General features: G+C 38.0%; 1 protein-coding gene across 3 annotated transcripts in view; it reads right to left on the reverse strand.

Annotated features, from left to right (window-relative positions):
* Positions 1-1,843: 1,843 nt before the first annotated feature.
* PTGFR (prostaglandin F receptor) overlaps positions 1,844-13,138 on the reverse strand; it is a 45,880-nt gene continuing 34,585 nt past the window's right edge. For 2 of the 3 annotated variants that reach the window (XM_074376168.1, XM_074376169.1), the window contains exon 3: positions 1,844-5,585. In XM_074376168.1, the coding sequence (XP_074232269.1) occupies positions 5,283-5,585 (303 nt within the window). In that variant the 3' untranslated portion in view covers positions 1,844-5,282. The remainder of the gene's footprint in view (positions 5,586-13,138) is intronic. The other variant, XM_074376170.1, reaches the window with a different exon arrangement.

Genomic DNA, 13,138 nt, shown 5'->3' on the forward strand with positions numbered 1-13,138 from the left:
TTAGTTTTGGTCCATTTTGTTGTCTACTGTTATTCTCATTGTTTTTAATAAAATCCACTATAATAATTGACTTGTCCCAAAAGTATTTGTATTATATTTTATTTGGAAACTGAAAAAGTTTCAGTGCCTCTCTGAAAAGCCAAAAACTGACTAAAGATTTATTTTACCGGAGCAGGAAATTATTTTACGATCAGCTGGACTCAAACAGGAGTGGAAAAATGCAAGGATCAAAGAAGATTATAAACATTCAAAGTGTGGGGAAGAAAATGTAAAATTTATCCAAATAGCCTTGTAAAAGGCTTTTGGTTAGGATTATAAAATAAGAGCAATATTTTCAGACTACTGTGGGAGTTCTGCCTGCCTACAGCACGACACAAAAATTCTTTTGACACCAAGCAGAAATGTACAACCAGCTAAATCATGGCCTCATTTATGTCTGCTTTGTCTTTTATGTATGATTATTTACGTCAATCTATATCAGCCCGTGTTCTTCCAGCCCCTTTCTGTATAGGTTTTTGATTACATAAAAGCCTTCAAACTACTTTTTCAGAATTGTGTATCATATCTTCATCATATTACTTTCCGTTGATATTTCTGCAGGGCAGAAAGACAGCTCTACCACAAATTGTTTGCAGCGACTCCCTAAAGAAGCTTTATATATGAACTGACATCTCAAGATTACTAAAATTTAAATTTAGCCAAGTTTTGGGTTTATCATACGCTGTCATGTTTCGGTTCAAAATGAAGAGACTGTTGTCACTTGGAGAAAAAGGAAAGAAACATAGCTTAGTCTCACTCTAGTGCTGCTGTTACTACATTGGTTTGTCTAACAGTTTGATAAAATTCAGTGGCGAGGAGTATATCAAGGTATCACGATATTCTATTATAAGGAAACTAAAAACGCAAAGGCAAAAATATATTTCAGACACTCTCATTTATTAGAAAAGCAACTGGGCAACTCTTGGGCATCGTACAGAAATGCCCCACTCCCTACACTTTTAAGAACCAAGGTTTTCACTTTTTATTCTATAGTGTCTTTTTGTCATCTAAAGTTTCTGTAATTGCAAAAAGCATGTGGAATATACATGACCTTCATTCTACCTTATCTTTGTACATTGTGAGACACTTAGAGGAATGAGACCTAAATATTTTCATCCCATGTTTATAATTTTTTTTTTTAATTTTTAAGCCTGGTTCCATTTTGAATGCTGTTAGGAAGCAAGGATGGAAAAAAAGTTACCTAAAGTGGAAATCAGCTGTGCTGTCCAGCAGTTATTTTCAGTTCTCCTCCTGGGCATATCACAGCATTGCACTTACCTGCCCCGTGTGAAGTTAGTAGGGCCGTATCACCTGCACTGGCCAGAGACGCTTGAGCAAAGTTAATATGTATCACCTCCAGGGGGACGCTCTAAGCCAGTGAGTGACCACTGTACTGTTCCTCCCCTTTGGCATGGCAAACAGCAACACATTGTCAGCTGAGGTCTCTGAGTGGTTGTAATGAGCAAAGCTCCCCTTCTGAGTGGACAGAAGCCATCAGTGAGACACAAATCTTTCTGGGTTCATGGCCCTGAGATTTGGAGGTTGTTTGTTATCGAAGACATATCTGGGTCACTAAGGGAAATGATCAGATTCCTGTCAGAATTATGACCTACGTACGTAAGGTGAGGCACAGGAGAAAGTAAGCAAGCAGATGTCACAGAAGAGGGGGCAGGAGAGGGACTGCACAAGGTAATAATGCAAAATATGCTGAAATTCTTCCCGTCTCAGAGCAGACAAGAATGGCAGTTTAGGTTCAAAAGTTCCAAGTTTTTTATGACCTTCCTTAAAATAACCACTCTTGATAAACATTGGTCCAAGTTTATTTTTGAAAAATCATTTCATGTTTTAAACTAGTCCAAGCACTAAAATTACATGAGTTGCACACTGATGCAAGCAACAGAATATACACATCACTATTTACTCTTATACAATCCAACAAGCACGAAGAGCGCAAAATATACTCGTTCAGGTAACACATTTCATCGACTGTTAAATATCAAGATGTCAACAGCAAGTTGAAGTCCAACGCTATTTACCAGATGGTAAAATATTTTCTGACTCTAAGACGAAGAAGTAAGAAAATATATACTCCCATCCTTTATATTCCGACCTTAAACAATTAATTTGGAGCAATGATGGTGATACAGGTGATGTTAAAGTGAGTTTCACAAAAAAGTTCACTTTATGTATTTAACAAATGATCTTCTCTGGATTCTAAACTCAGGCACAGAACTAAAGCAGGTTTTTTTTTTCAAGACTGAAAATGAGTGAACAAGACCATTTGTTATACAAGACAGATACATCTCTATATATGTGTGTGTGTGTAACTTTGAAGTATTTTCCACTACAGCAATACAGATAATTAGAAGCGACTTTCTGCTTTCAAAAAAAAAAAAATGTTCCGAGAATGTATTTCTATCACTTAGTTAAATCCATCAGTAAAAAGTCTGATATTTTGGGATACATCTGCAGCTAATTATGAATCAGTATTACCTGTCTCTATATTCATAACTTTAAAGACCCATGTGCTATTGGTTTTTTGGTCCCATTTATTTTAATGTTTGCTAACATCATTTAAAAATTGGCATTTTCAAGTATTTTGCCTAGAGTAACATAATTCTCCAGAAACAATGTGATCAAATTGTGTGTGAAGTTGCCTAGATACTACTTTATCCAATGAGAAGGGAAATTCAGTTACTCCTATGTTCTAATGATACATTTGAAAATGAGCATAAATCTTCAAAATTGGTAGACTTGCTAAACACTATTTGTACTATTTATTTCCAGTAATTTGAACAAATGTACTTTCACTTTCAACATTTATATGAAAATTGTTGGTGGATGTTCCACTTTATTATTCATTATACACTGAATGGCCAAACTACACTAAAATGCATATAATAACAGAAATACAATTCTGCAGTCAGCTATGCGTATAGTTAGGTTCACTTTGTTTCATCTTCCTGGGGCAAAAAGCCTAAAACAATGTAAACGTACATTCTTTTACAAATTTTTTTATCAATTTTCAGTGTCTTCTTCTTGGGATTCACATCATCATAAAACCAATTTAGTTGCCCTAAACCTTTGCTCAGAGAATGTACATAACCCTTCCAGGATACACAGAGACTCACCACCCTGCCATGCCCCCAGATCTTGCATGCTAAGCTCATACATTCCCACACATGGTCGTGTCACAATATCTCAGCACAGATACACAGTCCCAGGGTGACATCATGGCAACAGAGCAACAATTCTGTCATTTGATTAGAAGCCTCAAGAAGAAGAGGTCTAAAACCCTGGATGAGGGTTTCTCCTCCATGGCTCTCCCTGATCAGGACCCACGGGAGTGTTTGCATCCTATCCGGCGATGGGAGAAAGAACGGAGCTTCAGTTCTTTGTGCCTCAGTTTATACAACGCCAACACTCTCTCAAGCAACTATGGGAAATAAATATCTCCTCTAAACCACCTGAAAGTTCTTTTAGACTTTAAGTGTTCCTAAAACACATGAGAACCTTTATGTAATATAACAGCAATCACGAATTGCAGTGGCTTTTTTAAAAGCATATACACTGGTAATATACATGTACCTCAAAATAACCCAATATGTAATTGTCAGTTTAAATTAAAAATGTACAAAAACTTTTTTGCACATCCATGCTCATTTTGCACCAAGAAATTCTTGCCAGTGATTCAATTTTGCAACTATCGAGCATCTACTATGTGCTCTATACATGAGAATGGTCTAAATGTGTGTGATTAATCATTCACCGGTCATACACAAAGAATATCCCATGCCAGTGTGTGGATATGTCTGTTGCCCTACTTTAAATTCACTAGAAAATAATAGTTGTCTTTAAATCTTCAGTGAGGCTATTTGCTGAGTTTCTTTTCATTTATTCCTAAGAATTTATCAAAATTCACCAAAGTTAACAAAGACATCCGATGTAAATTACCAGTCAAAAGCAAAAATTTGTGAAAATACTAATTTAAGCCTAATTGAACTGCACAGATTTCCTAGAGGATCTACCATCAGTCTCCAGGGTAAGAGTAATTTTTAAAGACACCAGTTAACAAAGGCAAAGAACTCTTTTTTACAGAAATGCAATTTCACTACTATAAGGCAGAACTAGCTACCCTATGCTCTGATAGACTCAGGACATTTGGGATGATTATGAAAACTCTTTGGGTTAAATTATACAAACAAGCAAAGAAAACGTTTAAAGTAGTATGGGGAAATGGGGAGAGAATTGTATCCCTTGATCTCTTGGTTCCCCATTATCAGGGTCTCCAAATGCCTGGCTAATTGCCAGCTCTCCCCTTGACACTTGTAGTCTAGGCTTTTTAGAAGATGCCATCTTACAGATTTAATGAGACCTCTTTCAACTGAAATTTCTCATATACTCTGTGTGTGTGTGTGTGTGTGTGTGTAAGTGGAAAGCAGAAACACACTAGTTGCATGGTAGTCTTTGAATGTCATACTCTAGAGGTTGTGTTTCTTTTGCTCTCTGACACAGAAATGACAGCTCAAGGTACAGCGCCTTTGCCAACATTCTACGCACCTGTCACTTGGGACATAAGTCCTGCTTGTTTGCATCATCTACAGCAGAGCTTCTCAGGAACCATCATGTAATGCAAGTCACCTATACACGTGCTGACAGATCCTTTGTTTCTCTAAAAATTATTGACTATGCACTAGAATTTTCAGAGGCAAGGGTGGTGACTAGGAAACTGCACAAATCTATGACAAAAAGAATATCTTCAAAAAGCAATTGACCTTCATAATAATAAGTGAAGGCAGTCAGATCTGTCAAATATGACAAGAATGGGCTCATTCTAACCAGGCTTCCAAGGTCAGGCAAGCTGACAGCCACACCTCACGTATATTGAGGTCATTATAAGAAGCCATAGTGAATCCCTGTGATGTGACTTGGCAAACAGGCCACGTACATGCTACAGGGTTCCAGAGAGTCACTCACTCCAAAAGTATCAACACCACAGATAAGCCCAATATTGCTTTCAGTTTGACTCCCATGGCATTATTCATCACATTTACAGTTGACAAAAACATGGAAAGATGTGCAACTATACAGTTAATTGAACAAATGTCAAAAGCCAAATCTGACAAACGTGCCCCCCAACTGCCTGTTGAGGGCTGATTTTTCCAGTTGGGCTTTACATATTTATATAATTAACTGAGATACTGCCAAAACTGTTCCTAACTCTGTTCTAGATCCATGCTGACTTATTGTCCCACTGAACCGGGCACTTGCTGAGCTCCTTTCTCTGCAATGGGAGACTCAGAAACAGCAGCAACCTTCAGGGAATTTTTAATGGAGCTAAGCTCCCAAACATGCAGGCTGATGACGTTCACCCCACAGCAGCGCCTGGCGAGCTTGTAGAGGTTCTTGAGGACAGCCTTCCGCAGAAGAATATACACCCAGGGATCTAAGATTTGATTCCACGTTGCCATTCGAAGAGTAAAAAGGATTGCTTCACAGGCCTGCTGAAAACCATTTCCGTTTATTCCAATGTTGGCCATTGTCATCTGCAAAACAAACAAAATAGGGAATTTGGTTGGTTGACAGACATTTTCTCAGTCCTACAGTTTTTTTACCTAAACTAGTTATGCTATGTGGTAGTCACTTCACTTTCTACAAAGTGAGGTTCTTTTGCAGAGCACTGACAAAAAGACACCAACAGTAGCAGAAACATGGATATAGACATCTGAATCCTTTGAATTCAAATTGACATCAGAACTCCAAAGACGATAATTTATTTGATAAGTCAGATGTGCACAAATAGAATGACCCAAGAGAGAACAAGCACTGATCCTAGTAACTGATCTTTTCTTTACTTCTGGGAATAGTAAGTTCAAAGCCAACACATATTTGTATATTTCAATGAAAAAAACTAAAGTTTACGTATGTAAATAAATTAAAGTATAGATAAGCTAAACTACAGATGAGAGGTTTTAAAAATTAATTTAGAGCATGTGATATTAATTTGCCCATGGTATGTTATATTGTTCTGGAATGTTACTTTTAGAATTTTCTGCTTGGTAGCTACAATGATACCAGTATCTTCTCTTTCATATATTCTTTTCTTCATCTCTTACCTTAGCCTTAATTTGGCTCAAATATTCCAAAAGTGCAATGGAATTTCCTATGAGCTTTGAGGAAATGAGTTCCCCATCCCGCTTCATTACCTTTGAGACTTAACAATAACAATGTACATTTGGGTCTCTTTGGTCCATTTCCTGACCACTCATGATGTTAAAGACCATTTTGTAGAAATAAGTTCCATACGTGGTCCCAGCTATATGCTAAAAATAGTCTAATCACTGAGCCCAGCTCTAACTTTTAACTAAACAGTTGCAGAACAGACAAACAAAACATCTTTGAAAACACCTTGGATATAAAAACAAAGAACCAATAAATAAACAAAAGGTAAAACTGAAAAATTAAGAAAGACAGACAATTATGCCACCAGAATTAAGAGAAGATGTAACAAATTCTAAAACCCAAATGAAAAGAAAATCAAGTCTCCTTGGTCTTCTTAATAGACCATCATCTAAAAGAAATGTCTTAATCTGACCTGGTGATACTAATGGCTGAAGGAAAAATATTCTTTACCGAAACCTTCATTATCTACACCACAAAGTACAAACTCCTAACTTGGCTCCTTGATGATGCATCTAAAGTCCACCTCTACAACTTCATGTCCCCTCCAAGTGCCCTCTGCTCCAACCACTGTGAGGCCTCACCTGTCCCAGGTACACCATGCCCTTCTGAGCTTTGGCTTGTTTGACTCTCTTTGTTTTGAACTTCTAATCTCCTTTTCTCTGCCTGATGAACTCCTATCCATCCTTCAAATCCCATGAAAAATGGGCTCACCTCCAGGAAACTTTCCCCAACTTTACTGAAATGAATCAGCAAGTTGTTCACTTAGCACACTGCATGATAAGTATTTATTTACCTGTGTGTGTGTGTGTATATATATATATATCCCTCCCTTTCTTTTTATTTCTAACATCCAGTAGAAAGCTGATACCTAAGATGTTCTCAATAATCACAAAAAGGAATAAAGCTGTAATTTTTTTTTATTTATTGAGGCTATTTTGAGACACACACAACTAGTCATCAGAGAATCATCTGATCATCAATCACAGTGGTCTAATATTTTGAGGCTTAGAATATCTCTAAAAGTTTTAACCCAACAGCATCCACTAGTGAAGGATTTCAAGGTGATCTGTTGCCACTAAAAGGAACAAGATCTTGAGTCCATGCAGATCCTTTGGGAAACGGTTCTTTCCTTTACAATTCATTGCCTAGTGGAACAATGTATCAAACTGCGGGCCTAAAGATTCTCTAGCTGAAAAAAGCCAACAAGTTTCAACACAGAGAAAACTAGTCCCCACACAAAAGTACCTGGGTCAGGGACAGACTCCTTTCACTGCGCCTCAAGTTGGCCAACAGGACTGAAGAAGTAAGCCTAGTTGAGCCTCGTTTCTCTTAGAAGCAAGCAGGGCCAAGACCCAGTTGGCTATTAGATTAAGATATTTTAACTTTATGCTTTTTCTTTACTCATCAAATACCTATTGGTTATCTGCTATGTGCCAGGCAACGTGCTAGGCACTGAGGACACAATGGCAAGCAAAGCAGACATTGCCTTTCCTCATGGAACTTATAATCTATCTGCTGAGCTTTTGCGGGGATTTTTTGGTTCAAGGATGAAGGAATGAATCTTTCTCTTGCCTCATGAATATTAAGTGAATGTATTTCCCATTAATGACTAGGAGTGTTCCTAGAGATCTGAAAGTCCAACCAACACACTGCTCTGTGTAGTTGGGAACAAAGATGCTTGGTGTAACTGCATGGAACAGCTGGGCCAAGTTTAGAAACATGCAAATTTAAACCATCTGAGTTACATGGCACGTGCTTCTCCGACCCTCCTCCCTCCCTTGCAGGCAGCAGTGTTGTCACCAGCCGTGAATAAACATTGAGTCCTCTGCTGAGGGCAGCCAGCCATTGAGTGCTCTGCTGAGGCTTCTCTCCAGAACACCAGGGCAGTGCCCAGGACTCACCCGCAGCCCCGGCCTGGAAGAGAGGTTGCTCTGGGGTCCAGCTTGGGAGAAGCACCAACCACTTAGCCACCAACAAAGATGAGGATGGAATATTTACATAAAACTAAGATCATTAGTATATCATTGATAATAGAATATGACTGAAAATTCAGGAAGACCCAAGTATCAACAATAGATAAATTATGGTAATTTCATGTAATGGAAAAAATATGTAAATATTAACATGTATGATTCAGTGCTAATTGTTAAAAAGCAAGTTACCAAACTGAATTGACTGTGTGATCCCAATTTTGAAAAAAAATCCAAATACGTGATTCATAATGCATAGGAAAAAAGGGGGGATGTATTTCACTGTTTTCATTAGTTAACTCTAGATAGTAGAACTACAGAGGATTTTTATTTTCTCCTTTGTTTGTCTCTAACTTACTAATGTGTTAGATAGATCATGTATTGCTTCTGTAATCTGTGCTTTTTTCCCAAGTAATTTGTTGAAATACACATGCATACCTCGCTTTATTGAGCTTTGCTTTATTGTGCTTTGTAGATATTGGACTTTTTACAAATTGAAGGTTTGTGGCAACCTTGTGTCGTCAGATGATGGTTAGCATCTTTTAGCAATGAAGTATTTTTAAATTAATGTATGCACATTTTTTTCAGACATAAAGATATTACACACTTAATAGCCTACCGTACAGTGTAAACATAACTTTTATATGCCCTGGGAAACCAAAACCTTTGTGTGACTCGCTTTATTGTGATATTTGCTTTATTGCGGTGGTCTGGAACCAAACCCACATCTCCAAGGTGGGCGGGCACTATTGTACTAAAGGATCAGAACTGTTAATTATTTATGAATGCCCATGGGTATGTGAGTGAGGTGCTGCAGGACTGCTCGGAATTTCAGCCCTGATGAGACGGGTAGACGTCTGGGAGTTGGAGTAAGGACTGGAATGTCTACCATTTTCCCTGGGCTCCGCCAACAGTCATTTCACAGGCATTGAAAGCATTGTGCTCCAGCCAGCCCACCTGAACTTGGATTCCAGACAGCTGTGCACAGATTCTCATCACATCCACAGCCTTTCACCTCGTTTCCAGGAGCTACCTGACACAAGGAACTATGATGTGTTATTTTCTAAAATCTCTTCCTTTAGAAGCTTAGTAGGTTACAGTTGGTCAACTTCATTATTTACTAGAATTCTAACTGAGAAGTGGACAGGGCCAAGTGTTTGGAATATTCTATGGAAAAATCAATTAACTGACCTGGTATTTCTCACACCACTCAACATTAAGATGAGAGAGAAATAATGAAATCAAAGAAGTGTGTGGGCAGGAGTGTTTATGTTCATTGTTAGTTACAAAGAGCAAAAGTGATAGACGATACAATAAAAATCTCCATTCATTTTGGGCCACATAGTACAATTATATCAACTGTTAAAGTCACTGAATTAATGAATCTGCCAGGCTACTTTACTCACAGATAACAGAGCTCAGGTTCACTACAGTTGTATTCTGGAAGTTACTCCATCATCCCCTACCCTAAGTCTGTATATCTGTTGACTGCTGCCTGGACTGCCAGGGCTGTTCACAATCAAAAGCAATGGTAAATTCAAGATTTATGCTTCTTCTGCCCCTCTGAGTAGTCACGAAAGTAAATCAACCCAGCAGTGAGTCGTTTTTCAGTGTCTGCTCTATCCAGGCGTGGTGCTAGTGATACAAAGAACGATATTTAGAGAAATGCCAACATATGACATATTTTGCTTATTTATCTAGTTTTTACTTCTAGTATCTGACACAAAAGTACAAACTCTAAGGCATATCTTTTTGTCTGATGGGTTCTCTGCTGTATCCTCAGCACCTGGCAGGCAGTAGGACAGTCAGTCTCTGCTGACTGAGTTAAATGAATGAAGTCCCTATGAGAAGAGACTGAAAAGACAGCAGACAGTTATAATTTGTAAGTAATGTAATAAAGACATATAAAAGGTGCCACAAGCAGAGCTACTTAGACGGGAACATGATCACAAATGTGGTCATTAAAAGCTGAATTTTTGCAATTTTTCCAGTATATCAAACTTCATTTACTCAGACTTGACCAATTTTGAGTATATGATGATTCTGCTACAGTTTGTATTTCCCCTTGGCACCCTTTTAAGGACATTTAAATAAATACATAGTCAAAAAATCATTTCTGGTAGAATGTCCAACATTTTTAGATCCCAAACCATTTTCTAGAAATTTATCAACATCTATTTTCATGTGAACAATGTCTATGACAATGACACGTGGTTCTCATCGAGTCACTGAAGCAGGTATTTTCACACAGTTATCTTATTCCAGGAAGCAGACCATTCCTTTCCTCCTGTTTGTCATCACAGAAGAGTTGGTTCAGGAACACTTTCTTGGGGGAATGAAAGTATACACACAGAGGTACAATTTATTGATTTGCAAGTTATTGTCCCTTATAACGTTGTCATCCAAAAACTGATCTTTAGGTTTGGCCCTTGAATAACCACAGAGATCAGGGGCTAATTGTGGTTATGTGATTACAATCCAGGCTTACCAGATGACGAAAAAGGTCCATCTGGAAGCTTTACCAACATTACGTCTCCATGTTTGAGAATTTATACCTATACGTTAATTTGGATAACTAGGGACTAAAGAACTATGTATAGATGGTTGATTTTTAAATGTCACTGCCAGCACCTATGAGTATTTGCAAATTAGAAATTTCATCTTAATTTAACCTCAATAGCAATTTTGAAAAAGCTACATTACATAGATCACTGGATTAATCTCAATACAACAGGTAACTTTTAGAGTTGAATATATTTGTGGTGACTGAACTATATACCATTTATTCTTAGAATATTTTATCTTTGCAACAGTCACTATAAAAACCTTGGGAAAAAATATTCTAGTGCAACTCTCAAATAATAGACTTTTTTTTAAAGCAATAAATTGAAATATAGAGGCTGTGACAGGACTGATGTTTCAATTATGAGACTTTTCCAAACCTAAACTATAAATCTCTGCATTATTGAATACAGAAGGTATTATTTTAATCATTTCCCATTTGTTGAAGAAGCATTAAATTAAGATAGTATTTGCACATGGTGAATGATTTGGAGAAAAGACAGAAATATTATAGTGGTGGGAAAAAAGAACAAACACACACGGTATTTCTTATACCACAACTCTAGAACAGCTGTGAAATGTTGCCTGCCCCCAGAGTATGCGTCAGGACTGCAACATCCAAACACTTGTGCTGACTCATTTTTTTTTTTTCTGTTTGATTTGTTGATAGAGAATTAACCAACGGCCCAACTGACAGCGCATTTTCGTCTCTGCCTAAAGATTTGGAGAGTTACAAAGATATGCTGTCTTGATACAGGGTATGCTGTATCAAGACAGCGCCCTCCAGAATGGGATAACCCCAAATCCTAATACTTTTCATGCATCTTTGGTCCTTCACGCCAGCCCAGGAAATGCTGTGCAAAATGAACAGTGGGGAAAAAAACTGAACGGAACAGTACACAAAGAAGAAAAGAAGTATAATGCCTGAAAGCCAAAACACTAATCTTTCAGAGAAGGGTCATTTGTATATTCCATATACTTTCATTTTTTTTATTGCAGGATCTTCTCCCAGGCTTGCACTCTTTTTGAGTCTGTTTAGGGAGAACATGTATGCCAGAACTCCTACAAATAATTGTCCATATGGTCCCCTGCTGCTAATCCTCACCAAAAAGTTGTAATTTCTTCTTTGGACACTTTTCAAAGGAATAAAATACAGTCATTTATCCCAGAATACAAAATAGAACAAAATTTTTTAATAAATAAAATGTATATATAACATATATATATGACACGTAATCATTACTTTAAGGAAAAAAATATAGGAAATGTGAAATGAATACAATCAAAAGATAACGTCCTACAAACCAAACAGAGATTGTCTTGAGTTGCAGTGAGAGTAACTTATTCATAACTGATTGAGAACAAACTGTACTGTTAGGAGAATATCTTTATTACAACCTGCAGACTCTATCAGAGAACTGGACCACTATCAAAACACAGGCTAGCATCAGTCCAGGGAACAGGTCATTCTAGAAGCCATGGGATCCTAAACCATGGCAAAAAGTCTCCTGTAAACCAGAGCAGTGTGCTATGCCACCTAAGAGTGAGAGATACAGTCATGAATAATAACAACAAACATTAGAACTATTTCCCTGGGCTAGGAAACCTCTTTTGGGGTATTAGTTCAAATAATCCTCGCAACAACCCTATGACATGTGTGCTGCTTTATCTACACTTGGCAGATAAGAAAACTATGGTTCAATAAGATAAGGAACCTGTCCATGTTAAGTGTCAGTGCCTGAACAAAGGCATGTCCAGGGTCCGTCCTTCTAATTAAGAAGCTGGACGCCTAAGGGCCCTACAATTTACTTGCTCAATGTTCTTACCAAACTTCTCCCAGGAGAGCAGAGAAAGTTTCCCCAGGAATGGGAGACACTGAGACAGGCACTTGCCTGAGGAGACAGAGCTCTCACAGCAACTAGATCTAGGGGGCAGTGGTGGGGATGGAGGAGAAAATATTGCAGAACTGAAGCCAGCTGTAAAAATGCATGAGGAAGCCCTTCTCTTCCTCCCTTCAGATTAAAAGAGATATATCTACCTTGCCCTTGAGAAAGGTCAAGAAGAAGGCAGAGGCCACAAAACAAGGTTTAGGATTGATGTCTCTGAGTCAGAGAGGTCCAGGGAATAATGTGAAAGTTTCTCTGCCTGAGTCAAGTTCTGATCTACAGCAAACGATTATGTGTTCTTGGGATCACTATCACTAAGACCCACGTTCGTGTTGCAGACAGGAAAGCAAAAAGAGAATTTAACTGATCCTGAGAGCAGGGAAAACAAAACCTACTTCCTTCATTATGTACGCACAGAACTGTCTACATCACTTCCCATGAGAAGACAGAGTCACAAAATCTTAGAAAACACAGGAGAGTTTCCTTTATCTAGCCCCG

The sequence above is a fragment of the Camelus bactrianus genome, chromosome 13 (genome assembly GCF_048773025.1).
Source record: "Camelus bactrianus isolate YW-2024 breed Bactrian camel chromosome 13, ASM4877302v1, whole genome shotgun sequence".
Lineage (NCBI taxonomy): Eukaryota > Metazoa > Chordata > Mammalia > Artiodactyla > Camelidae > Camelus > Camelus bactrianus.